The sequence below is a fragment of the Mauremys mutica genome, chromosome 3 (genome assembly GCF_020497125.1).
Source record: "Mauremys mutica isolate MM-2020 ecotype Southern chromosome 3, ASM2049712v1, whole genome shotgun sequence".
Taxonomy (NCBI): domain Eukaryota; kingdom Metazoa; phylum Chordata; order Testudines; family Geoemydidae; genus Mauremys; species Mauremys mutica.
This window is the reverse complement of record NC_059074.1, coordinates 1,570,936-1,598,360: the sequence shown is the minus strand read 5'-3', so window position 1 is coordinate 1,598,360 and position 27,425 is coordinate 1,570,936. Positions and strand designations below refer to the sequence as shown.

Sequence of the window (27,425 nt, the reverse complement as noted above, 5' to 3'; positions counted from 1 at the left end):
ACGGGGTGGCTGGACTCACATGACAAGAGCAGTGTTGGCATCCGGGAACCCAGCACAGAGGAACGTCAGGGAGCAGTTGCCCAGATCCAGCCTGGGGAGAGCAGAACAGTCAGAGGCACTGGGAGCCCCAATACACCTCCTGAAATGTTATCTCCCTCCCCCATCTCCCCACTTCCTTCTCCATGCACCCCGAGGCCTCCATCCCCCCATTCCTTCCTCCCCCACACCCCCACCCTGCACACGACTCCATACACCCCCCACCCCCACATCCCTTCCTTCTCCATGCACCCCAAGGCCTCCATCCCCCCATTCCTTCCTCCCCCACCTTGCACACAACTCCATACACCCCCCACCCCCACATCCCTTCCTTCTCCATGCACCCCAAGGCCTCCACCCCCCCATCCATAGCCTTGTCCTAGGCAGGCGCAAGGCTGGGGGCTCTGAGCTGAGCTCCTGTGGCCATGCTGGGCAGGGCTGGCCCCATGGAGAGCTCTGCTGTCTTCCCACTCAGGAATAGGGGGCTCCTACTGGCAACAGCAGATTCCAGGCTCTTCCCACCTGCACTTGGTTCTTCCGGGACGCAGGGACCCAGGTGGTGTCACCTCAGGGGGGGGGAGCTGCTCCCTGCCCCCTAGGAACTCAGCAGATGTAGGGGTGAGGCACCCCCGTGTCCAAGTCTGCACCACTCCTACCTATCTCACAACCAGCTGCCCCTGAGCCTGGCAGCAGAGACCCACTGGGGCCCTGGCGCTGCCAACGCCCAGCAGGTAACCTCTGGCCGGGGGCTGGCATCCAGGCTGCCCCACGGCTGGCTTGGGGGCTGAGCGTGCCCGGGGCCGGCTGCCCGGCCAGGCACAGGGCAGCGCCCGCACCAAGCAGGGATGGGAAGGGCCTGGCCCCGCTCGCTCGCTCGCTCACTCACCCCACGATGACGCCCGGCTCCGGCTCCCTGCTGAGGCAGCAGCGCCCCTGCAGCTCCAAGGCCGGGCGCGCCGCGCAGTAACTGGCCACGCTGGAGCCGTTCCGCACCGGGCCCGGGCAGCAGCTGCACACCTGGGGGGGGGGAGAGACAGGGGGAGTCGGGGGGGGCAGGCCCCCAAACTGCACCCACCCCCCGCGGTGCCTGGCCCCGCTCCGGGACCCAGCCTGGGGCCTGCGGGGCCGATCCCAGCCCGCATCTGGCTGAGCTCAGCCCGGCCCGGCACCACCGGACCGGACCGGACCCGACCGGACCGCGCAGTGTCCGGACAGGAACCCCGGACCGGACCGGACCGGACCGGACCAACCCCCCGGGCAGCGTCCGGTCAGAGCGCGGTGTCCCCGGACCGGACCGGACCGGCCCCTCTCACCGCGCTCCGCCCGGCCGCGCCGCCCCGCCAGGCCGCCAGCCCGAGCAGCAGCCGCAGGACCCAGGCGCGGGGCCCAGGCCCGCCCGCCACCGGCCGCCCCATCGCCCGTTCGGCAGCCCCACGTGACGCGGACGCGGGTCATGTGACCGCCGCCGCCGCCGCTCTGGCGTCACATGATCGCAAACGGCACATCACGTGACAGCTCCCGCCGGGTCCCGAACAAGCCGGCCCCGCCCCCAGACTCTGAGCCCGTGGCCCCGCCCCTCGTGGCCCCGCCCCCGCCTCCCCGCTGCAGGCTCCGCCTGGGGGCGTGGTCTCGCCACGTGACCCTGCCGCAGCCGCAAGACCCCGGGGATGGGCCCCAGGTGTGACCCACCCCCAGAGCCCCTCCCTTCCCCAGTGACCCCCCGCACCCCCAGCCCCTCCCCAGCGACCCCCACTCAGAGCCCCTCCCTTCCCCAGTGACCCCCCCGCACCCCCAGCCCCTCCCCAGCGACCCCCACTCAGAGCCCCTCCCTTCCCCAGTGACCCCCCGCACCCCCAGCCCCTCCCCAGCGACCCCCACTCAGAGCCCCTCCCTCCCCAGTGACCCCCCCGCACCCCCAGCCCCTCCCAGCGACCCCCACTCAGAGCCCCTCCCTCCCCAGTGACCCCCCGCACCCCAGCCCCTCCCCAGCGACCCCCACTCAGTGCCCCTCCCTTCCCCAGTGACCCCCCGCACCCCCAGCCCCTCCCCAGCGACCCCCACTCAGAGCCCCTCCCTTCCCCAGTGTCCCCCCCCGCACCCCCAGACCCTCCCCAGCGACCCCCACTCAGAGCCCCTCCCTTCCCCAGTGACCCCCCGCACCCCCAGCCCCTCCCCAGCGACCCCCACTCAGAGCCCCTCCCTTCCCCAGTGACCCCCCGCACCCCCAGCCCCTCCCCAGCGACCCCCACTCAGAGCCCCTCCCTTCCCCAGTGACCCCCCGCACCCCCAGCCCCTCCCCAGCGACCCCCACTCAGAGCCCCTCCCTTCCCCTGTGACCCCCGCACCCCCAGCCCCTCCCCAGCGACCCCCACTCAGAGCCCCTTCCTTCCCAATGACCCCCCCACACCCCAGCCCCTCCCCCGCGACCCGCCCTCTGAGCCCATCCGTGCCCCAGTGAGCCCCGCACCCCCAGCCCCTCCCCAGCGACCCCCACTCAGAGCCCCTTCCTTCCCCAGTGACCCCCCTGCACCCCCAGCCCCTCCCCAGCGACCCCCACTCAGAGCCCCTCCCTTCCCCAGTGACCCCCCCGCACCCCAGCCCCTCCCCAGCGACCCCCACTCAGAGCCCCTCCCTGTAACCCCCCAGCCCTGCCCCCCTGTGAGTCCCCTGCCCAGAGCCCTGCCCTCCCAAGCATGAACCCGTGAGCCCCTCCCTCCCCCAGTGACCCCCTGTGACGGTGCTGCCCGTGGGAGCCAGCTGAGGTCACTCAATCAGGGTGAATTGGAAACAAAACGGGGCAGACAAACCCCAAACGCTGGTGGTTATTCCAATACTTAGATTTACCAACCAGCACAAAACAGCTTCTGTAGCACCTCACTGGTCACTTAGAGTCCAAACCACGCAGTTCCCTTAAAGTGCCCAGCCTCAGGCCTCCATCCAGACACACCTGTCAGATATGATGATGATTCCTGAGAATCTTAATTCATCATATAAAAGAAAAGGTTCTTCCAATCCCAAAGGATCAGCCACATACCCAGGTCCAATTATAACTTAGATCTTACCCAAAATACACGCTACAGCCAATTCTTATTAACTAAGCTAAAATTTATTAACAAAAGAGAGAGAGTGTTGGTTAAAAGATCAAGACACATACAGACTTGAATTCAACTCTTGAGGTTCAGATACATAGCAGAGATGAGCTTGTAGTTGCCAAAAGTCCTTTTAGAAATAGTCCAGAGGTTATAGTCCAATTTCCATATTCAGGGTGACTCCAGTCAGTGACTGGGGATCTCAATCCTTATGGCTTAAGGTTTCCCCCTCTTGAAACCCAGAGCAGATCTGAGATGAAGCAGGATCGTGTCCCAGGGTTTTTATACATTTCCAGCAGCCTTTTGGCCTGAGAAAACAATGGGCTTAACTCCTTCTCCCAAACACCCTGGCAATTAGCACAGAGTAACTTATCCATTAAACAGTTCAGATACAGGTTACCACAACCTTCAAAGAGACACATAGACAATAATACTATTTCCCTCAAGTGTCTTCCTAAATGTTAATATTCCTTTTTTGAGCTTTGAATTAAAGCTCTAGCAATAGACAAGCCTTGTTTGCTGACATCCCAAGCCCTGAGCAAACACCTCCCCTTCTACCTCTAACAATGCGGCTGCATTTCAAAGCTCTGGTCATTTACAGACCTTCCTAACCCGTCCTCAAGGTTCACCCCTGGGTCAGGCCAGTCTGTGAGTTAATTAACTCTTTCTGGCCCTGTCACCTTTCAATGAGATATTATATCACAGCCATAACGTCACCCCCCCACCCCTCTCTGTGACCCCCCGCACCCCCAGCTCCTCCCCAGTGACCCTCCACTCAGAGCCCCTCCCTGTAACCCCCTGAACTCCCCAGCCCTGCCCCCCATGAGTCCCCTGCCCAGAGCCCTGCCCTCCCAAGCATGAACCCACGAGCCCCTCCCTCCCCCAGTGACCCCACCCCTCTCTGTGACCCCCCGCAACCCCAGCTCCTCCCCAGTGACCCCCACTCAGAGCCCCTCCCTGTAACCCCCTGAACCCCCCAGCCCTGCCCCCCATGAGTCCCCTGCCCAGAGCCCTGCCCTCCCAAGCATGAACCCACGAGCCCCTCCCTCCCCCAGTGACCCCACCCCTCTCTGTGACCCCCCGCAACCCCAGCTCCTCCCCAGTGACCCCCACTCAGAGCCCCTCCCTGTAACCCCCTGAACCCCCCAGCCCTGCCCCCCCGTGAGTCCCCTGCCCAGAGCCCTGCCCTCCCAAGCATGAACCCGCGAGCCCCTCCCTTCCCATGCGACCCCCCCCGCCCAGAGCCCCGTTCCCCTCACTGTGACCCCCCAGAACCCCTCCCTCCCCGTGTGATCCCCGTAACAGTCTATACCATTATCTACAAGACTATGATAAACGTAATACAAAATATGCCTTGTGAGGTATCGTTAGGAACCTCATAATCTGCTGAACAATATTGTCCCGGTAAAATGTGTATATCCACATTGTACGTAACGGGTACAAGATTCTCCCGTCTAACGCTGATGTAACATACTGCAGAGTTAGAACGGCAGGCCCAGACTAGACAACTCACACACACTGGCACCCCAGCCAGGTGTTACTGGAGCATCACCTGCTTAAAGGGCCGTTCTCTGGCAGGGGGAAGGCGTGAACAAGACAGTTATATTTCATCACAAGGAGGGTTCAAACCTCACATCCGCAAGAGACTGTTTGTCACCATGATTCAGCAAGGATGAAATTGAATGATAAAGCGGGAGGAAAACACTTGACCTCACACTCCTCCTTCGTCACTGCTCATGACATCAACAACTCTCAAAGAGTTGATGCTGGAGGGTGGGGAGTCCTGGCTAGAGGCTTTTCAGCCAGTACAGACCCCAGTTCGCTTCTGCTGAGCAAACCTTTCGCTGTGTACCTGGGAGCAGGAGAGGTGCTGGAGGCTGGGTGAGAACTGGCCAGGAGTGGCCGTTCCCCAGCAAAGCTGTGTAAAAGGCACCCCAGGTTGGAGAACCGAGGAGACAAAGCGCAGACTGTACCCTGGGCAATGTCACACCCCAGAGCCCAGAGCCCTGCCCTCCCACGAGTGAGCCCCAGAGCCCCCCTCCCCCCGGGCCGGATTCACTTTTTGTGGGCCTGACGCCAAACATATTTGTGGGCCCCTATAGGGGCAATGGAGCGTGGCGCGGGGGGGGGGGTCAGTCTCTGGACCGAGGGGCCGGCCAGGGGCAATGGGGTGTGGCAGGGGCGGCCCCGCTCCGCCCACCCCAGTGCGAGGGCACTAGCTACAAACCAGCAGGTGCCAGATGCACAATGGTCTGCCCGGCCCTGTGCTGCTAGCGTGCCCCATGCCACGGCACACATCCCCCAACACCGGAACACCCTCGCCCCAATTCCCTATGGCCAGAGCCCCCCCAGACCCACTGTGCCCAGCGCCCCTGCCAGACCCTGCCACAAATGCACAGCACCCTGCACGCCACCACCCCTGCCCAGCGCCCCCCTGCCCACAGCCCCACAACTGCCCAGCACCCCCCCAGAACCCCCACTCCCTAGTGCCCCAAAACACAGAGATTTTCCCTGCCCCCTCACAGCCCAGCACCCTCCCCCCTAGGCCTCCAGAGACCCCCTCCCCAACACCCTGCCTCCAGGCGCTCTCACCGGCCCTGCTGGGAGGCGACTGTGGCTGCTGCTGGGCTGAGCCGGCAGCACAGCCAGGGCTGGTCCCGGGGCCAGGAATCGCTCCAGCCCCTCAGGAGCGGTGCAATCAGCCAGGCCAGAGCCTGCCCCGGCCGGGCTCCCTCAGGACCCATTTGCCTGGAGGAGCCCAGCCAAGCCCCCCCCACTGCCCCCCACAACTGACCGAGCCTGGCCAGGCTTTGGCAGCAGTCCCAAGCGGCTCGGCTCCGGGGAGACAGGTGGGGCCCCACAGGTGGTGGGAAGCAGAGACTGCCCGGGGCTGGAGGGGGGCAGAGAGGAGCCGGAGGGTGAGGCCAGGAGGTGGAGAGGAGCCCTTGCTGAGCAGCGGGCTGGCCGAGAGGAGCCAGTGGTGGCGAGAGGGGCTGGCGGGGTCTCGGGGCGCAGTGCGAGCAGAGCAGGCTGGGGCCACTGGCACCATTGGAAACCTGGCACTGCTCCCTCCCCATGTGACCCTCCCACCCCAGAACTCCGCTCCCCCAAGCATGACCACCCAGAGTCCCCCCTCCCCATGTCACCCCAAACCCCTCCCTCCCAGTGTGACCCCCCACCCCAGAGAACCACCCTCCCCATGTGATCCCCCTGAGTGCCACCTCCCTGTGTGACCTCCCATGCCAGAGCACCGCCTTCCCGAGCGTAAATCCCCTACCCCAGAGCAGGAGCGCTGCCCGCCCCATATGTGACCCCCCCACCACAATTCACAGGGCTGGTGGCTAGGCCCCAGCCTGGGAACAATCTCTGGGAGGGGCCTTCAGTGACCCAGGCCCCCGGGGGTCTCACTCTTCCCCCAGGGTGAGCCACGCGGCCTCCCCGCCTCCTGAGACTGGTCCCCTGGGGCTGCAGCCCCCCCCCCGGGAGCTCCGGGCAGCGAGTCTGGGACAGCCCCTGGGGGAGACGTGTACAATCTGGGGGAGCAGCACCCCCCCGCCAGCGTCTGCGGGGACACCCAGCCAGCGCGGGCAGGCAGGCGGGTGTATCCGCGGCCTGGCACACGGCATGGGGAGCCCTTGGGGAGCCCAGAGAAGTGACGGTTACAGCAGAGTCTGTTCTGGTCAGCACAGAGCCCGGTCGCTCTGACCCCTCTGCCTCCAAGAAGCCCTCAGCAGCCAACTCTTAGCCACCCCCTCACCGTCACTCCCCAGCGTTTTGTTCCCCAGCCAGGCAAACCCAGCACCTTACACTGGGGCAACCATTTGGTTCCCTGCAGAACTGGCATCCTGGGGTCTTTCCCCCTCTGGGGGGCCACTTGCCCTCGGCTTCTCCAGCTGCAGGTCCTGCTGTCTCTACTTCTGGCCCGCTCCCTCCCTCTCGCAGTCTGCTAGTCTCTGTGGCTGGAGCGCCAGTTCCCAGCGCTTCAGAGCCCAGTCACGGGTACAAGTGACCCTGCTCAGTTCAGTCTGGAAGCAGGAAGAGATGTGACAAAGTTTAGAATATTTCTATGAAGTCTATATGTGCCTCAGTTTCCCCGGTGTGCTCCATTGTTACTTGGGGTGGGGGGAAGAGGCCGCTTTCAGCAGAGGCTCAGAGACACAGGTGTGAACGGTGTCTGGCTGTCTGGGCCCTTCGGTCCCATCTCAGTGCAGGATCTGAGCAGACAGTGACAGATCCAATCACCGGGACTTTGATATCTCTGGGTTTCCTAAGGAGAGGTGGGGAAGTCCCATCCCTCTGGGCCCTTGGGAGCTAGGTGTCAGAGTCCCAGTGACTGGCCTTGTCCTTGGCTTCCCGGTGCTCCAGGGGTCTAGGCACACACGTGCTTCATACAAACATGACAAAAAATTCCCACGGGGTCACATCTCTCCCCACTTTGCGACCGACCAGAGCAGGGACCTGGCCCCCAGCCACAGGGCTGAAGCAGTGGGAATTGGAGCTGGGTGGGCAGCTAGGTCCTGAGGCCCTGGCTGCTCTTTCTGCCCCTGCTTCTGTCACTCTCGGAGCCTCTTGGAGCCCTGCTTGGTTCTCGGACCGACCGTCTTTCTCCAGCCGTGCAACCAGCTGCCCCTTGCTGAGCTTCCCCACACGCAGCGTCTCTCCCCGCACAGGCGTGCGCCGTCCCGCGCAGGGAGACCGTTCTCTTGCTGTTTCCTTGAACTCCTCTTGTTTTACTGCCGCACGTCACGGCCTGCAAAGTACTAATTCCGCATTCAGCATCCCACCGCTGACACCACCTGTGTATTAGCCTGCCCAGAGAGCAAACACACCTCCCCCCAGCTAGGTCACAATGGCGCTTCGAAGGGAAACCGAGGCACACGTAGGCTTCATACAAATATTACAAAAATATTCCTACTTCATCACCCCCCCCCACCCCAGAGCAGGAGCGCTGCCCTCCCCGTGTGTGACCCCCCCACCCCAGAGCAGGAGCGCTGCCCTCCCCGCGTGTGACCCCCCCACCCCAGAGCAGGAGCGCTGCCCTCCCCACGTGTCACCCCCCCCACCCCAGAGCAGGAGCGCTGCCCTCCCCAAGTGTGACCCCCCCCACCCCAGAGCAGGAGCGCCGCCCTCCCCACGTGTGACCCCCCCCACCCCAGAGCAGGAGCGCCGCCCTCCCCGCGTGTGACCCCCCCCACCCCAGAGCAGGAGCGCCGCCCTCCCCGCGTGTGACCCCCCCACCCCAGAGCAGGAGCGCTGCCCTCCCCGCGTGTGACCCCCCCACCCCAGAGCAGGAGCGCTGCCCTCCCCGCGTGTGACCCCCCCCCACCCCAGAACAGGAGCGCTGCCCTCCCCGCGTGTCACCCCCCCACCCCAGAGCAGGAGCGCTGCCCTCCCCGCGTGTCACCCCCCCACCCCAGAGCAGGAGCGCTGCCCTCCCCGCGTGTGACCCCCCCACCCCAGAGCAGGAGCGCTGCCCTCCCCGCGTGTCACCCCCCCACCCCAGAGCAGGAGCGCTGCCCTCCCCGCGTGTGACCCCCCCCCACCCCAGAGCAGGAGCGCTGCCCTCCCCGCGTGTCACCCCCCCCCCCCCGAACAGGAGCGCTGCCCTCCCCCCCGTGTGACCCCCCCCACCCCAGAGCAGGAGCGCTGCCCTCCCCGCGTGTGACCCCCCCACCCCAGAGCAGGAGCGCTGCCCTCCCCGCGTGTCACCCCCCCGCACCCCAGAGCAGGAACGCTGCCCTCCCCGCGGGTCCCCCCCCCGCACCCCAGAGCAGGAGCGCTGCCCTCCCAGCGTGTCACCCCCCCACCCCAGAGCTGGAGCGCTGCCCTCCCCGCGTGTCACCCCCCCACCCCAGAGCAGGAGCGCTGCCCTCCCCGCGCGTGACACCCCCCCACCCCAGAGCAGGAGCGCTGCCCTCCCCGCGTGTGACCCCCCCCCACCCAGAGCAGGAGCGCTGCCCTCCCCGCGTGTGACCCCCCCACCCCAGAGCAGGAGCGCTGCCCTCCCCGCGTGTGACCCCTGGCACAGGAGAGCTTCCCTCCAGCTGAGTCATCTCTGTTCCGACTCCCGCTCCCGTGCGGCTGCCCGGCGCCGCACTCCTTCCCAGCTGTAGGCCACCCCCCAGGATCCCACCAAGCAGGCTCACACCCAGGGCCGCCCAGAGGATTCGGGGGCCTGGGGCAAAGCAATTTCGAGGGCCCCTTCCATCAAAAAAAAGTTGCAATACTAGAGTAACATGTATTTGGAAATGTAAAAAATAACCAGTGAAAAACATTCAAAAATTAATTTTTAATCATTTGAAAATACACTGAATACATTATTTAAAAGCATTAAATGCTTCAATGGTCTGTATACATTTGCAATTACATAACGCTTCTTATGAAATCATTTTTTTACAAATTGTTCTGAACATTAATTATACAGCTGCAAAGTTTTTCCTCGCTTTAATTTTGGCGAACTCAGTAATAATGTCATCAAAACGTCTGTCTTTGGCCATTTCATATTCTATGCTCAAAGTGAGCAAATGGTTCAGCCTTTCTTCCCCGGTGGCTGAACGCAAACGATTTTTAATCAGTGTAGCTTACTAAATGCACGCTCTCCCGATGCTACCGACACTGGCAACACTGTTAGTAGGCGTAAACAAATACAAATCTGTGGAAACACATTTCCCAACCCTTGTTTGAAGCGAGCATTAAGAAGTGTAAGTGCAGAGCTTACATGTCCATCATTAAGTTGGAATCTTCTTTTATTTTGTAACAGATTCTAAGTTCCTCTTTAAGAGCTTCTCTCTGGAGGTCTTTTGGATACGCTGTGGCCAAAGTGTCAACAACATTTTCTATAGAAGATTCATCCACTTTATCTGGTGGACACAAAATGGGTGAAAATAAATTTGAAACTTCAGCTGTTCTTTCGCCAAGACCTCCTAGCTCTGATAGAAGCAAAGCCATTGTCAGGAAGAACACCTGTACTTTGAACTGAATGTCAGGAGAGTCCAACGTATTGATAGTCTGCATCCCCTGTGTCATCAAAGAATCGCTTGTTCTTCCGGATCCGTGAGTCACTTTTCATTTTGGGGTCAATGCCGAGGCTTGAAGTGACTTGTTTGGCGTCTTCAAAAAAAATTGGCCAAGAATCTTTCATTGTTTGAATTTCCTTGACTAAGTTGCTCATGTGTTTAGCTCCCTCTTCCATTGGTAATTTGGCACTTTGTAGGACCTTGTTCTTATCCTCAATACAGTGAAGCACTTTAAACCATAGTGTAGTGAGAAGTACAGATTCAAATGACTTAAGCCACTTCATCAAACACTCAACATCTGCCTGGATTTCAGGAGGTAACTGAAGCTCCTCTTCAATTTGAATTAAACTTTCCAGCACGCCGGTGTGATTTTTGATTAGGGGGCGAACAGCATCAACTCCTGCGCTCCACCTAGTTTTAGATACAGAGTGAAGAGATCTATTCGCATTGGGCTGCAAAATTTTCCATCTCGCAGGGCTAAGAGCAAATACTTTATAGAGTTTCTGAACATTTCCAAGATATGTTTTTACCTCTACACTGGTTTCCATAGCGTGGGTGCCACAGAGGTTCAGCGTGTGAGCGCTGCATGGAGAGAAATAGGCTTGGGCATTTCCTTCCAAAATTCTTGTCTTTACTCTCTGAAATTTTCCTGACATGTTAGCGGCATTGTCATATCCCTGCCCTCTGCACCAAGATAGATCTAAGTCACATTCTTTTAAAAACCTCTTTATCTGTTCTGCTATAGCTGCACCAGTCTTCTTGTCAAAATCTACTAGTTTAACAAATCTTTCATGCACATCCCAATTTCCCTTTTTTTGCATCACATATCTGAGAATAAAAACTAACTGCTCTGTGTGTGAAACATCAGGTGTACCATCAACAACAATGCTGAAATATCTGGCTTTTCTTACCTCTTCAAGAATAGAGTTTAAAACTTTCTCCCCACACAGTTTCAAGAACTCATTCTGACTACGCCATGATAGGTAGTCAGCCTGCATTCTTCGACCAGACTCTCTGCATTGAGCTACCATCTCTAGATGTTGTTTCACCTCACTATTGTACCTGCCCACAAGCTTCAGTGTTGACAAGAAAAGCCCACAGTCGTCATAATTAACAGTAGAATGGCTACCACAAAATGGCAGATGATTCTTTGCTAGGAAAAGAATTAGGTCAACAATGGCAGTTAATATTTCACGCCATTTTTCCTCCTCCTGTTTAATACTATGCTGCAACGCTGCATCAATGCCTCTTTTATCACTGAGTGTCTGAAATAATTCCTTCCACTTCATGGAATTGCTCAAATGTAAAGCGTTTTCTTCATGACTCTTAATTGTCTCGTAAATCTTTTTCCAATTATTGGCAATTCTACCTTCGACAAATTTTGAATGATGTAATTGGTTAGTTTGAGTTTCACTTCTGTAGAGACTGCAGGGGAAGAAAAATATTGCTGCAGCATCTTTACTCCACACCATCCAGTCTCTTTCAATACATTCACCATTACTCAGATGTTTAGAAAAAACTGTTATCACGAATTTCCTGCCAAAAGAATCACGAGGAAAGTTTTTGGGCTTATGTGGTGGACCCTTCAATACAATAAGATCTTTTCTTTATATCTAGGTACTTCCAAGAGACTGGGTCGTTACTGCACAACTCTTCTTCGTCATTCCCATCTACAGCAGCAGGACCAGTCGACTGCACCAGTTTCTCAGTTGTAGCAGTGTTACCGCTGTGTTCTCCATCCTCTATCCAAAGAGGCTGGATTTCCTTCCCTTCCTCCACAACAACCATAACATTGTGTTTGGAATGTGGTAATATTTTGGATTCCTCACACACCGCTTTTTCTTTTTCTCTTACAACACCACTTTCACTTCCCACCTCTGAAGAGCCTTGAATGTCAGCATCGCTCAACTCAGTCAACTGACTTGGATTGTGCCTGAAGAAATTTGTGAAGAGTTATTTTTCCCTTTTCTTCTTGCATCTGTCTAGCTTTCTTCTGCTTTCTCGTCTCAAACCCTGAAAGATATGGACGTTTCATTTTTCTAACCCCTACGATCATTGACTGTGTGATGATACCTGCTAACAAATTAATGCCCTTGGTCTCTTTCATTTTGTTAGGTAGTGTGACGCTGTACCCCATAACGCTTTATGGGAATAGGACATAACTGGAATATGATCTACTGAATCTATCTGTGCTACAGATGCTATGTAACAGATCTATATAAAGGTTATGATCTACTGAATCTATTAATCCTGTCTGCATGCATGTATCATTTTTGTGTAAGCAGAGTCAGGATGAGCTCTACCCTGACATCTGGTGGTAGATTATGGGGAGTGCAGAAAGAAGTTTCAAGTATTCGCATTAGCATTTCAGTTATTTGCATGGGCACTCCCACCCCACTTAGCATACTGCACAGCAGCCTGGGATGGTTATTTTCACAGCTGTGGGAGCCCCAATTTTGTTGTTATTGGGGCAGGAGCAATAAAATGTTGTCACCCCAATTAAGTAAATGAGGAACTACAAAACTGTCTTATGATAGAGGGTTTCATTGTCAACTAAATAGCACTTGCTAGACAAGGGACATGGGTTCCAAAACCCAGTCAAGAGAGAGAGGCTGGGGACAGATATCTGTCCTTGGTGGTGCAGGCTCCTTGTGTGAGCCAGAAGCACCAGTTCCACCTGTGTCTCTCTCCACTGTGGAATGTCAGAGTTAATGTTTGATTCCCTTAAGAATCTAAATGCAGGTTACTGAGCTGAACTCACTGGCACTGGGGCTCCCCTACTATGAGCTGGAATCACTAAGAGCTGAAATCACTGAAGAGCTGGACTTGCTGAGCTGAGAGCACTGAGTACTGTGCTAACTAGTGGGGGAGCCTGAAGCAATACCGTGGAGCAGAGCAGCTGGCAGAGCAGAGTGGAGCAGTTTGTGCAGCCACTGGGTGAGTGGAGCCAAGCAGCTCGTGAGGATGGCTGGAGTGGCTCACAGGACAGCTGGTGGACCAGAGCAGCTGGCAGAGCGGAGCAGCCCACAGAGCAAGCGGAGCTGAGCTGTTTGCGGGGACGACTAGTGGAAGCAGAACCCCACGAAGAGGCAGGGCAGTTGGCCCCGAAACCACGTAAGGTGCCCCTTTCTACCCAGGCTGGGGAGGGGGACCTCTGCAGAGAGACTCTTGAGCTCTGGGGCTGCACTGACCCGGGACTGAGACTTTGGGATTGTGGGACTTTTGGGACTGTGGGTGATTTGGGGGTTGCTGGATTCAAGGGCCCCGAGAGAAGGACAAGGCCCAATTTGCTGGGGTGGGTCTTTGCTCACGGTTTGACCTATGAACTCTAGCTGAGGTATTTTCCCAATTTAATGCTTGTTGTTTGTCATGTAATTAAACCTTTTCTGCTACACCAAGACTCTGTGCTTGCGAGAGGGGAAGTATTGCCTCCTCGAGGCGCCCAGGGGTGTGTGTAAGATTTTCCCAGGTCACTGGGTGGGGGCTCGAGCTGGTGTTGCATTATGTTGTGGGGAAGGGACCCCTATGTATTGAACCCGGCCCTTGCTGCTATCGTCTCGGCCCGGCAGAAGGGTTACATTTGTATTCAAAGTTATAAATATTGGCTGTGTACTGGCTTGATTTCTAAATAACTGTAGTAGAGCATTTGGTCAATTCCTGGAGAAAGGGATGTTGAAGTTAAGTACCTAATCAAGAGACACCTAAAGGACAATGGATCTTGGAATGTTCAAGGTAGCATGTAAACAATGGATGCTACCTGTAAAAACTGTGACTCATGCATGGACATGTGACTTGCCCAGATGACTCCAGAACTCCATCTTGGAGCTGCACTGTGCATAGGAGTGAGGAGGGGGTCTCCACCCACAAGAGAAAGTCTATTTAAACCCCTAGGAGACCCCTCCATTTTGTCTTCAGCTGGCTAAAGGGAGCCTCCCTACCCCCCAGGATACTTGAAAGAAACTGGAACAAAGGACAGTAACTACAGGGGGTGTGAGTGATTGCTGGACCCAGGCTAAAAGGAGATTAGCCTGTAAAAGGGAGCATTCTGGAACTGGTGAGGATCTTATCTGTATTCAGTTTGATTAGACATAGATTTGCGCATTTTATTTTATTTTGCTTGGTGACTTACTTTGTTCTGTCTGTTACTACCTGGAACCACTTAAATCCTACTTTCTGTATTTAATAAAATCACTTTTTACTTATTAATTAACTCAGAGTATCTATTAATACCTGAGGGAGCAAACATCTGTGCATATCTCTCTATCAGTATTATAGAGGGCGAACAATTTATGAGTTTACCCTGTATAAGCTTTATATAGGGTAAAACGGATTTATTTGGGTTTAGACCCCATTGGGAGTTGGGCATCTGAGTGTTAAAGACAGGAACACTTCTGTGAGCTGCTTTCAGGTAAACCTGCAGCTTTGGGGCACGTGGTTCAGATCCTGGGTCTGTGCTGGAGCAGACGGGAGGGTCTGGCTCAGAAAGACAGGGTGCTGGAGTCCTGAGCTGGCAGGGAAAGCAGGGGTAGAAGTGGTCTGGACACATCAGGTGGCAGCTCCCAGGGGGTTTCTGTGATCCAAAATGTCCCAGGTAGTTAATTGAAAAATTCCTTATGTACTCGTGTGTTGCGGAACAATTTGAACTGTGACAGAAATTAAAATAGACGTTGAAGTACCTGTCACGACCATCGTGCACAGGAGGAAGAATATCTTGCAAAATGTATGCTCTAAATTTTACTTTATATCACTTCGTTATGCTTTGGCAACATCAAGAAGCATTGCTCACATAGGCGTGCGCAGCACATTCCATTAGGGTGTGCACCCAGGGAATGTGTTGTTTTTTTTAAAGGTGAACATTTATTGAATACTCAATCATAAAGGACATTATTTTTATTCATCAAACAAACTAAAGAAACTAAAACTTAATTAAACTTAATTTTTTTAAAATTAACAACTAAACTTTACTTAAAAAATGAGACACAAAATACCAAATTTTTGCTGTAGTGATAACCAGGCATATACAAAGATACAGTCAATTTTCATGATCTTTATCTTTAACCAGATAATGACCAAATTGACCAAAACAGATTAAGGTTTCTTCATCTTCCTGTCCTAGAGAATGAGACGTTGCTCACCAGGTGTTATGGACTTAAATTCCTCAATCACATCATTGTAATTAACTGACAAAGCCAATTCTTGTTCAATGTACAAAATCATAGAATCATAGAATATCACGGTTGGAAGGGACCTCAGGAGGTATCTAGTCCAACCCCCTGCTCAAAGCAGGACCAACCCCAACTAAATCATCCCAGCCAGGGCTTTGTCAAGCCTGACCTTAAACACCTCTAAGGATGGAGATTCCACCACCTCCCTAGGGAACCCATTCCAGTGCTTCACCACCCTACTAGTGAAATAGTTTTTCCTAATATCCAACCTAAACCTCCCCCACTGCAACTTGAGACCATTACTCCTTGTTCTGGTATCTGCTACCACTGAGAACAGTCTAGATCCATCCTCTTTGGAACCCCCTTTCAGGTAGTTGAAAGCAGCTATCAAATCCCCTCTCATTCTTCTCTTCTGCAGACTAAACAATCCCAGTTCCCTCAGCCTCTCCTCATAGGTCATATGCTCCAGCCCCCTAATCATTTTTGTTGCCCTCCGCTGGACTCTTTCCAATTTTTCCACATCCTTCTTGTAGTGTGAGGCCCAAAACTGGACACAGCACTCCAGATGAGGCCTCACCAACGTCGAATAGAGGGGAATGATCACATCCCTCGATCTGCTGGCAATGCCCCTACTTATACAGCCCAATATGCTGTTAGCCTTCTTGGCAACAAGGGCACCCTGCTGACTCCTATCCAGCTTCTCGTCCACTGTAACCCCTAGGTCCTTTTCTGCAGAACTGCAGCCCAGCCATTCGGTCCCTAGTCTGTAGCAGTGCATGGGATTCTTCCGTCCTAAGTGCAGGACTCTGCACTTGTCCTTGTTGAACCTCATCATATTTCTTTTGGCCCAATCCTCTAATTTGTCTAGGTCCCTCTGTGTCCTGTCCCTACCCTCCAGTGTATCAACCACTCCTCCCAGTTTAGTGTCATTTGCAAACTTGCTGAGGGTGCAGTCCACACCATCCTCCAGATCGTTAATGAAGATATTGAATAAAACCGGCCCCAGCACCGACCCTTGGGGCACTCTGCTTGATACCAAGCTACCGCCTGTGGGGAGGCGGATTCCCTACGCCAGTGGGAGAACCCTTCCCGACAGCGTAGGTCACATCTACACTGAAGCAGGACAGCAGCGCCACTGCAACACTTTGAGTGCGGACAAGCCCGTAGCCGGCTCCCCAGAAAGACCACAAGTGTGCAATTCGAGAACCACTTCTCAGCCTTTTACCACTCCCTTAAACCTCCTCCTAGGAGACCATCTCAGTTCCCTTATCCATCCCGAGAGCATTAGAACGCGCTCCTTCCCCTCACTGCTGACATCCCGGATTAGAAAAGCCCTTTGACCGGCTATTGGCATAACCTACACAATACAACTGAGCACAGAAATGCTGCATCCGGAAGGTACCCACGTACCTCTTCCCTTTGCTCACTCGGATCAGAGGGTGCAAAACACAGATCTCCTTCTATCGCAATCACAGCTCTGCCGTTCGCCTCAAAGAAATCCACACCTCTCCTCAGCCCAATTATTGCCTCTGCAGTTAGTGAAGGTCCATCGAACGCACTGTCTGCAGCTGAAGGGCATCCAAATGCTTCCCTGGAGCTGGCAGTGGCCCCTGAGAACACCAGGAAGGTGGCAGGGGCTTGACCAGCGCTCGATGGACTCCTGTGGCTGAGCACAACTGGTCTGGAAGAGGCGGTGAAGCGCTCGCACATGGCAGCCGTTGCGGGTTGGCAGAGTAAAGGTGGGGGGGGTGTATTGGGGTGAGTCGCGGCGCTGCTGGGACATCGTACTGCTCAGTTTGTTTTTTACATGTGCTAGTTTCGAAAAGGCTCTTTCACACGAACAGCTTGTCTGCTCCTTTTCTTATCGTAATAACGAACCAAGCCCTATTGGAAAATTAAAAGGGGGTGTCATACGATTGAATTAAAACGTAAAGCCCCGGGCTTGTTATGCTATTTCAGTAGAGTCCACGCGCCAAAGATTACAAACACTGTAGACACTGCGCTGGGCACGCCTGACGCGGCCGCTGATATAGGTCAAAGAATTTTCTAGAATCGTAGTCGGAGGGGAGGGGAGGACCACTGGTGCTACGGTGCCGCAGTAGTGGGGACGCACGCTGCGAGCGAACGTGGGCTTTCTATCTAGAGCGTATCATGCCATTACATTAAAACGCAAAGCCACCTTTTTTTTTTAGATGTTAGGGCAGGCGTGGGCAAACTCTTTGGCCCGAGGGCCACATTGAGGTTCCAAAATTGTATGAAGGGCCAGGTAGGGAAGGCTGTGCCTCCCCAAACAGCCTGGCCCTGCCCCCTATCCGACCCCCCACCCACTTCCTGCCCCCCTCAGAATCCCCGACCCATCCTGCTCCTTGTCCCCTGACTGCCCACCCCCGAGACTCCCCCAACCACCACCCCGGGACCCCACCCCCCACCAACCCCCCCTGCTCCCTGTCCCCTGACTGCCCCGACCCCTATCCATCCCCCCGCCTCCCAAGAGACCCCTGGAACACCCACGATCCAACCCCCCATTCCCTGACCGCCCCCCCCAGAACCTCTGCCCCTTCCAACCCCTGCCCGCTCCCTGTCCCCTGACTGTCCCTGGGACTCTCTGCCCCTTAGCCAACCCCCCCGGCCCCGGCCCCCTTACCATGCCGCTTACCCCCACCTCCCCCCTTTCCTGGAGCCTCAGCGAGCTGCGTCCAGGAGCTCCTGCCGCTCAGCCCACCGGAGCTCGCAGCCCTGCCCCCTTACCACGCGGCTCTGAGTGGGAGGACCTCAGGCCCCACCCGAGCCATGCCGCTGCAGCGCTGTCCAGGGCCGCTCCTGGACGTGGCGCGCTGAGGGGCCGGGGGATGGGGGAAGGTGGAGGTTGGGGCGGGGCCAGGGGGGAGCCCCAGACATTCTTGTGGGGGCCCCTGCAGGGCCTGAGGCAAATTGCCCCACTTGCCCCCCACCATGGGCAGCCCTGCTCACACCCACACGCTTGCACACACTCTCGTGCACGAGCTCGCGCCCATGCACACTCACTTGTTCCCAGACGCTTGTGCACACATTCGCTCATCACATGCACTTTGCCCGTTATTTCCTGTCCCTGGGTCAGTGCCCCTTGGTTCCCCTCCTGCAGCTCGGGTGGCAGCTAACAAGTGCAGCATTCCCTCCCTGCCTGGCCTTCGGACCCGCCCGCGCCTGGGCTGCAGAGAGCTTCCATTCTGGTTAACAAGTGACGGTGCCACTCCTCGCGGAGCCAGCCAGGCCTGCCTGGCCCCGGGGCCCTCCCCGGAACCCACTGGCAGGGAAATGGACTCTGCTCCCTGATGCAATGGGACAGCTCATGCCGTCCCAGCCTGCCGCTCCTTGGCTCTAGGAGGCAAATCCCTCTGAGCTACCTGCCTGCCGGGGTGGGGGGGGTGTCACGGGGAGGAGGACACTGGACACCGCATCTTTCCTTGACCACCAGCGCCTGGGCTGCACAAATGCCCTCGCCCCCCAGCAGGATCCCCAGGCCAGGGCCCTGCTGTAACACCCTAGTACAAGGGCACTCGAGCCAGCGCCTGGCCCTGCAGCTCCCAGCCAGACTGGCTGCCAACACTGCCCTCGCTGTGTGGGACCCGGCCCCGGGCCAGCGGCTCTTCGAGACAGGAGGGGCCAACCCAGGCTGGGCAGGAGTGACCCCATCCATAGGGGGAGGGAGAGCTCAGTGGTTTGAGCACTGGCCTGCAACACCCAGCGTTGTGAGTTCAATCCTTGAGGGGCCATTTCGGGATCTGGGGCAAAAATCAGTACTTGGCCCTGCTAGTGAAGGCAGGGGCTGGACTCAATGACCTTTTGAGGTCCCTTCCAGCTCTAGGAGATAGGTACATCTCCAGTTATTATTTATTGTTATGGCAGGGAGATCGCTGCACTGCATTTCTTGGCAGCACGCTCGGGGGGGCCTGGACCCTGGCCAGGCCCCAGGGCCCAGTGCACCATTCTCAGAGCAGCCGCAGGCTCGGGGGGGGAGGTGCTGGGCTGAAGTGTGGCCCTGGGGGGCAAAACACAGCGAGGAAGATCAGCCTGGCAGTTAACGAGCAGCTCCCCCGCCGCCCCCAGGCGAGTCACACGGTGTCTCTGGGCCACAGCTCCCCCCTGTAACCTGGGGCTGCTGTCTGTAGTAAGATGAGGCCCTGAAACAAACTCTTGTGTCAGAGGCCCAGTCTGAGGCCTGAAGCCTGAACCAAAGTACTTCCAGGCATTGCTAAGCAAAAGCTGGGCTGTGAGCCAGAGGCAGGCCCCACTCACAGAAACTGGAGAGAAGAGGGTTGTTAGAAGCAGGTGTGTTCACACATAAGGGCTAACAAGAGGAACTTGTGCCAAGATGGCACCTGGACAGCCTGATACAAGGACACTCCATAGGCATAACAAGGAACAGGCAGGTGCATCTTAAAGACAGGACAGCATGATGGACAGATCTGTATGTCTGGAACAACATGATCAAAGGGGAGACAGCACCCTAATGACCCAAGGGCTGTACCTCAATACATCAGGAGGGATGAGTGATCTGTCCTGTAACGGTATAAAAGTAGGTCCCGGAGTGCGCGTCCTTGTCCAGCCTAGGGGGCAGTGGAAAGTCCCACCACTGACTGAGCTGTGTCCATTGCCTGGGGCACATATTCGTAGTATGTCCTGTAGAGTCTACGGGAAACTATCACTGTGCTTCATTTGACAGTAAACCTGGCTCAGGTGCCTTCGTACCTTACTAGAGTCTGTGGTCATCGGGGGTTCTCTCGGGGTTTGCTGTGTCAGCGATCTGTGCAGAGCCGGGGCAGCACGCAGAGGGAACACGCACGCAGCCGACTGTTATCAACATTGAACAAAGCAGAGCACTGCACCGGTGCATCTGATGACACTGGTGACCCCGACCTCTGATCTGGTGAGTAAGTGAGCTGTCCACTGTAGGAATCGTGATCTAACATGGCAGAAAACCACAAGCTAGTGAACCCCCTTTTCCCCTCCCTGCAAATCCCCACGGAGTTTGATAACTCCTGGACTCTCTGGATTGCCAGTAAGGGGGGTCCATATGAATTTTAAAAAGGAAGTGGGGAAACATGGACTGGCGTATGTAAAGTAATGGTAGAAACAGGCGCTGTAAAAAATAATAAAAGTAAAAAAGCAAGAATTTTGCAACTAACGTCTATGGCAGTACGATGGCTTAAACAGCACGCCGGCATGCTGGCCATACTGGTCATGGAAACGACCAGGGAAGCAGGAGGTAAGTAAAGCTCTGGAGGAAGCAACCCAGGCAGTCGAGCAGTGGAAAGGCCAAGCCCTTTTACCAGGGCAGCAGGCAGTTCAAACTCACGATAGGCTTCAGCAAACACAGCAGGAAAACAGGAGATTAGAGCTAGCTGTAGAAAACCTGCAACAGCAACAGGTCCCGTCCCCCTTAGCTCAGCAGGCTTCAAGTGCTCTCACTGGACCCGAAGTGGGGACAGAAATGGAAACAGGTGGCCCTAGATGGGACACGGGACAATTGGAACGGATGCTGCAATGGGGACATGTGGAATGGCCCAATTGAATCATCCTCTACTGACCCACGGGCAGGGGCTACAGCACCACGTCCGCCACCTTATGATGAGAACCAGGTTATGGGCAAACCCTCCCCCAAACCTAGATCAATTCCAGTTAAAACAGGAGAATGGGAGAAACTGAGGGAGAAACCCCTGCCGAAGAACCTGACCCCAATACTCCGCATACACTCCAATTTACCCTTGATACTGCCCCACGCACTGAGGGGCCACCGTCACTGAGGCCATGGAATGCAGTGGAAACTGAAACAAAATGACTAACTGACAATTTAGGAGAACCGTGGCCCCCTGGCAATTATGCAGAAAGAGAAATGCATCCGGCACCTAATTATATAGAGAGGGAGAGATCAGGCACCTAAAAGTCCATACACACCTCACCTGCCTCGAGTAAGTGGCTTAACTGCCAGACTCAATGCTTTCAGAATTAATGAGCTAAGTGTGCTACCTGGAGCCGTCGGCCCCCCGCCTTCCGGGAACTGTAACGGATTTATGGCATGGCTCCATAAATGCTCAGAGTTCTTAAAAGCTGTGGGAACTGACATGTTACAGGAACCAATTGTGGTACAAACACTTTTGGGACCACCAACCTGTTATACCCTTGGGTTTGACGATAATGTTACGCAAATGATTAAACGCGTGGTTCAAAAGCATTGTAAGCTAGCCAGTGAGTTAGCTACACTTAAAGGAATTACAGGAATGCCAGGGGAGGCTCCAGCAAAGCTGGCTGATAGAATACAAACATATACTGGGTTAACAGCGGGGGTTAGAGCTTGTTTTCAAGGCAATGCCTTCTGGGGTGTTAGACTGGATGAAGGCTTGGTGAGGTAGAGATACACCCTGGAATGAATGGATTGAAAAAGTGGAAACTGCAGTTAAACAACAACAGGAAGGAACTTCTCTCTGTGAACACAGTTAGGACACTGGAAAACAGAGGGTCCTGGATACTCTCCCCGCAGCCATGGCTGTGGCCGGGATTGGAGAGGTCGCGGAATGAATAAAGGCAAAGGAGGAAATGGAGAGAGTGGATGGGTAACGCCTGGAGTTGTGAAACAGGAAAATTTAGATCTTAAGGGAGAGATTGAGAAGCTGCGGGCACAGTTGCAGGCATGTATGATCGGCAGGAGGAAGATAAGACAGGGATGAAAGTAGCTCAGGCGAGGGTCTTGGCATCTGGACTGAATGACCTGATTGTCACTAATTGAACAGAATAGGACAGAATAGTAACTCGGAATGCATTTTCCAGCAACCCGTGGCAACCCATGTCTGGGGACACCCCCACTTAAGCATCCGAGCTGGGGATGGGCTTGTAGATTTTCTATTGGACACGGGGGCTGGAATTCCGACAGTAAAAGATTAATTTAATGTATATCCAGTCGGGGATTCCGTTCAGATCCAGGGCATATCAGGAATTAAACAAATGTATAATGTTAAAGACCTCCCTCTCCAGTTTGGTGTCATACCGTTCAGGAGGAGTGTGCTATCACAGCGAGAGAAAAACTTAATTGGGGCAGAAACTATTAAGAGACTGGGATTAATCCTGGATTTTCCCAATATGTGTATTAGACAAACTCTCACTCTAACAGAAGATTCAAATGACACTAATCTGATCCCTATGGGGCTTGCTACACAGACGGTAAAAGCAATAAAATCTAAACAGCCAACTCCTTTGCCGAAAGGCTGGGAAGGTTGGCAGGGCTGCCCAGAGGATTCAGGGGGCCTGGGGCAGGGCTGGCAATTCAGGGGTGGGTCCCTCTTGGAGGGAAGGACCTGCCGCCGAAGAATGAAGCAGCGGTGGTAGAGTAGCCTAAGTGCCGCTGATCGCGGCTTTTTTCTCTCTCTCTTTCTGCGGCTTGCGGCGCTTGTACTCACCGGGCGGCGCTCCGAGGCTTCGGCAGCACTTCAGCGGCGGGTCCTTCACTCGCTCCGAGTCTTCCACTGCACTGAAGGACCCGCTGCCGAAGACCCAGAGCGAGGGAAGGGCCCGCCGCCGAAGTGCCGCCGAAAACCCGGAGTGGCTCACGGGGCCCCTATGGGGCCCGGGGCCTGAGGCAAATTGCCCCACTTGCCCCCCCCTCTGGGCGGCCCTGAAGGTTGGTGGGCTGAGATTCAAGCCGTCTGGGCAGCTGACTCCCTAGAGACGAGAAAAATGCAGGCCTCTGTCACTTTAGAAGGGGATACACCCCCCATACATAAAACGATACCCAATCCCTCAGGAAGCAAAAGAATCTTGAAGACAAGTAATAGAAGAATTGGAAAAATGAAAATTAATTAGAAGGTGTTTGGCACCTAATGCGGCACCAATCTGGCCAGTTAGAAAACCTGATGGAACATGGAGATTAACTCTTGACTATCCGGGGTTAAACAGAACTGCCAAGGGGGGAGCACCAGTGGTGGCTGCCTACCCAGCATTGTTGGAGGTGGTAACCCCTGACATGAAGTGATTCTCAGAACTCGATGTGGCAAATGGCTTTTGGAGTTTACCTTTAAACCCAGCGTCCCAAACAGAACGGTGGACAGTACTGCTGGAGTGTTCTGCCTATGGGGTGCTGTGATGCGCCCACGATACTTCATACTGTCGTGAGAAATCTGCTGGAAAAGGAGGGATTGTTACAAACAGGAAGAATAATCCAGTATGTAGATGACATTTTAATAGCCAGTGAAACAGAGCAAGAACACGAAGCGTTAATGCGGTGACTGCTGACTAGCTGCCGAAAGTAGGGCTTGAAACGTAACCCCTCTAAATCCCAGATCAAAGAAAGAGAGGTGCACTACCTCAGAATTCAGCTCAGTGCAGGGCAAGGACAGGGTGAAGTGTATCGTTAACCTCCCTATGCCAGTGGATACGAAACCTTTCCAGTCTTTCTTGGGACTCACTAACTTCTGCAGAGAATTTACGGTTGGTTATGCAGAAAAAGAAGGTCCCCTGTACGAGGTACTTAAAAGACCACAGTGGACTTGGACAGCGGAGGCAACTAACGCATGGGAAAGCCTGAAAAAAGGGTTAATGGAAGCACCTACCTTAAGTACCAGAGGGATAGCCGTGTTAGTCTGGATCTGTAAAAGCAGCAAAGAATCCTGTGGCACCTTATAGACTAACAGATGTTTTGCAGCATGAGCTTTCGTGGGTGAATACCCACTTCTTCAGATGCAAGACTTCAGACTTGCATCTGAAGAAGTGGGTATTCACCCACGAAAGCTCATGCTGCAAAACATCTGTTAGTCTATAAGGTGCCACAGGATTCTTTGCTGCACCTACCTTAGCCGCCCCTAACAACGAATTCCCCTTTGTATTGTACCCTAGGGTTAAGAATGTCTGTATTGTTAGCAGGCTTACACAGGGTACTGGGGCTGGGGAGAGACCAGTGGTGGTTATAGCAGAGCATTAACAGCTCCAGAAAACAAGCTGGGAATCTGTGAGCAAACTGCCCTAGCTGCACACTGGACACTGCAAAAAGCTCAGGCAGTTATCGGAGCAAGCAAGGCGATTGTAAAAAGTCTCCATGCACTGGGAAAATTACTCAGTCTAAAGGACATATGAGAATAAATAAAGCCATTCAATAGGTCTTTGCTCTCATGTCCGAAAATGTGCAATTAGTGCCACTAAAAGAACCTGAAATATCTGCATGGGGACTAACTACAAACGGTCGAGAATGTGTCTGTGACCCACAGCAGGAATCCAAAACACACATATTTTTAAAGCAACCCCAACTGAACCAATGATTGGGAAAACGATTTGGTTTGTGGATGGTAGTTCTTATTATACCGGAGGAAAGCGAGTCACTGGCTTTGCAGGGATTTGTTTAACTGGAGACCTCCAGACAATTAACTCTTTCCAGTACAAATTGACTAAAGGAGGAACACAGTCTGCAGAAGTGTCAGCAGTTTTAGAAGTCTTAGCCAGAATGAAAAATAAACAAACAGAAAATAATAGGAACCAATTCAGATTATGTCTACAAGGGAACCACTATCCATTTGCCATGGTGGAATAGTATAGGTTTTACAGGAACTGATGGATCCGAAATTAAACACAAGCTTTTGTGGCAGCAAATGGAAAAATTGGCAGGGCAGTATCAGAGGATCCGGATGGTGAAAAGAAAAGCCCAGAGAGGACAGGGTCCCTTGCAGTGGAGAAATGAACAAGCAGATACATTGGCTAAAGAGGCAGCCCTTACTGGAGCCCTGTGGGAGCCGACTCCCCTAGCAGTAACCACACGGGCACAGGCAAAGCAAAACCAAGAAATCGAGGGGAAACAACCAGAAAGAGCGTCAGCTTTTCCAGGACCTGCCGGCAAAGGATGAGATGATCCAGCAATGGATGGGGGAATGTCCCCCACAGTGGCAGAGTGTCCCCTTAAGAAAGGAGAGAGATTGGATTCTGGCAAAAGCAGAAGATGAAGGGGTTTTAGTAACCCCGCAGCAAATGCAGTACTGCCTTTCAGGGTGGGTACATGGCTCAGCTGTGGGAAGTCACCTGCAACAGACTGAGGCAGTGGGAAAACTTACAACATTAGGATGGTGGCCAGGAATGAAAGAGGATTTAAACCTGCATATTGATGGCTGTTTGATATGTGCTAAGCAAGACCCTGCTGGAAGGAAGGAGTCGCACACAATACTGTCACTGAATTGGGAAATCAAATGAAGGAAACAATGGAACAGTTCACAGAGCACATTAGGAGTCAGGAGCTGCGACTCGATCGCAGGGGAGTGAATAAAGAAGAATTTCAAAGTAAAAAACCGAAATTAAGCAGGTTAACACCTAGAATTAATATATTAAAACATGGAGCTGCGAAAACACAGTTAACTGCAGCAAAAAAGTGCACTCCTGCAATCCATTTGGCAGGCACACAAAAGCAACAGACACTGGGGGAACAAATTCAGGTTTTACAAGAGCAGGTAACTACCCCCAATCTCCTCTCAAAGCTGGAATAAAAACCAGGGGTACAGTTCCCAACTGTGCCAGTTCCCAACGGCTTTGACCCACAGAACCACACTCCACGCTCATATCTGAAAATATAACCACCTTTCTCAAATATTTTTACATACCTGTTAAGCTTTGTCCTTTATATGCTTCCTCAGTTTGCTAAACTCGCTGCTGCTGCCCGTACTTTCAAATACCGAGTTAATCTCTCTTGGCTCAGGTCAAGCTACCTTCCTAGGTTGCTCTTCACCCCCTCTTCCCCCCCACCTCTCCTCACTTCTGCTCTCTGTCTTTGTTTTAAAAGTTAAAAGTTAGAGTTTTTACAGAAACCTCCAAAAGATAAAGCAACTGAAAACAGAACAAAACAAGAAACAAAAAGAAAACAAGGTAAAAACTTTACTTTGAATAAATCCAGTAAATTAATTATTTTAACCCTTCAGGAATGCAACAGCTGGAATTATTCCTAACTGTCTGGAAGATACGGTTGCCAAGCAACAGAAATGCAGACTCTGCTTCTAACCCTAACCACTAACTAATATTTGAAACAGGAGCTTTTCCTATTTCCATATAGCAGAGTTTTAAAATAATGGTACATATAAAGTAATGCAAAATTCCTGGTTACCAAATTAATACAATACATTTGGCAAATATTATTATATTTGTTATCAATTTATGTTACAAGTTTTAAATAAGGTAATAACTAGTTTATTCAAATGTTTAACCCTTTTTTTATCTTATTTTGTATAGTTATGAATAGAATTCTGGCGCCATCTGTTTTTAATTGTAAGTTTGTCCTGTGTGTCGTGTGTGTTGTCTTGTGTTGTATGTTGTGTGTGTCACATGACTATTTTTTATTTTGTCGCAACAAAAGTCAATGTTATACCGTTTTAAAAATATATATATGTATATGTGGTAGGTACCACACTATTTTAAGATCATGGTTGGGGTATCATCATTATTAATACCAATTTTTTGTGCAAAGTTCAGAAAGGTTTCGGTTACAAATATATGTATATATATTTCTGCCTCAACAAATAATGCAATTGCAGGCAAAAATAATTCTCTTTTTGAAAACAGTTTTGTTTTTTAAGTATTTTTATGTTAATGGGAAGCAGTGGTTGCTAAAGTTTGTGCTTCTAAACAGTTAACAAAAGTGAAATTTGTATCACAAGCAAATTAACTCTGAAAAACTTGGTAAAAATTATGTTATTGACTCTTTTGTTAACACAGAATGTTAAAAAAAAGGAAAAAACAAACAAAAACTTTATTATATTAACTAACTTAAGAACAAAGACACCAGTTGATATCACACCACAAAGACACCAGTTGATATCTGTATACAGTGAAGAAACCCCCAAGCATCAACAAAAGAAAAGTGAAGTGCTTTATAAGACTGGTCAAATACACCTCTATCTACCATATATGGACAATTAAGTTAACAATCAGCTAAAAAACACTAGCTGGACCAGGATAAACCATCATTTAATTTCAACTTGGTTACTGTGTAAAAACAATTGTATTGTTGCTGTACTACGGTATTATCATTTATCAGAGGGGGAGTCGTGTTAGTCTGGATCTGTAAGAGCAGCAACGAGTCCTGTGGCACCTTATAGACTAACAGACGTTTTGCAGCATGAGCT

At 53.4% G+C, this 27,425-nt stretch overlaps 1 protein-coding gene across 5 annotated transcripts; it reads right to left on the bottom strand.

Moving 5' to 3' along the window:
• Positions 1-25,979, bottom strand: LOC123367152 (all-trans retinoic acid-induced differentiation factor-like). 5 transcript variants are annotated; one of them, XM_045011224.1, is made up of 4 exons: positions 25,911-25,970; positions 23,349-23,453; positions 923-1,053; positions 1-91 (listed from the first exon to the last, which is right to left on the bottom strand). In XM_045011224.1, the coding sequence occupies exons 2-4, from the start codon at positions 23,436-23,438 to the stop codon at positions 16-18; spliced, it is 297 nt and encodes a 98-aa protein (XP_044867159.1). In that variant the 5' UTR covers positions 23,439-23,453; positions 25,911-25,970; the 3' UTR covers positions 1-15. The 5 variants fall into 5 exon arrangements, with proteins under 5 accessions (XP_044867159.1, XP_044867160.1, XP_044867158.1 ...); XM_045011225.1 differs by having other exon boundaries at positions 23,349-23,456; positions 25,911-25,957; XM_045011223.1 differs by lacking the exons at positions 23,349-23,453; positions 25,911-25,970 and adding an exon at positions 1,350-1,517.
• Positions 25,980-27,425: the final 1,446 nt, after the last annotated feature.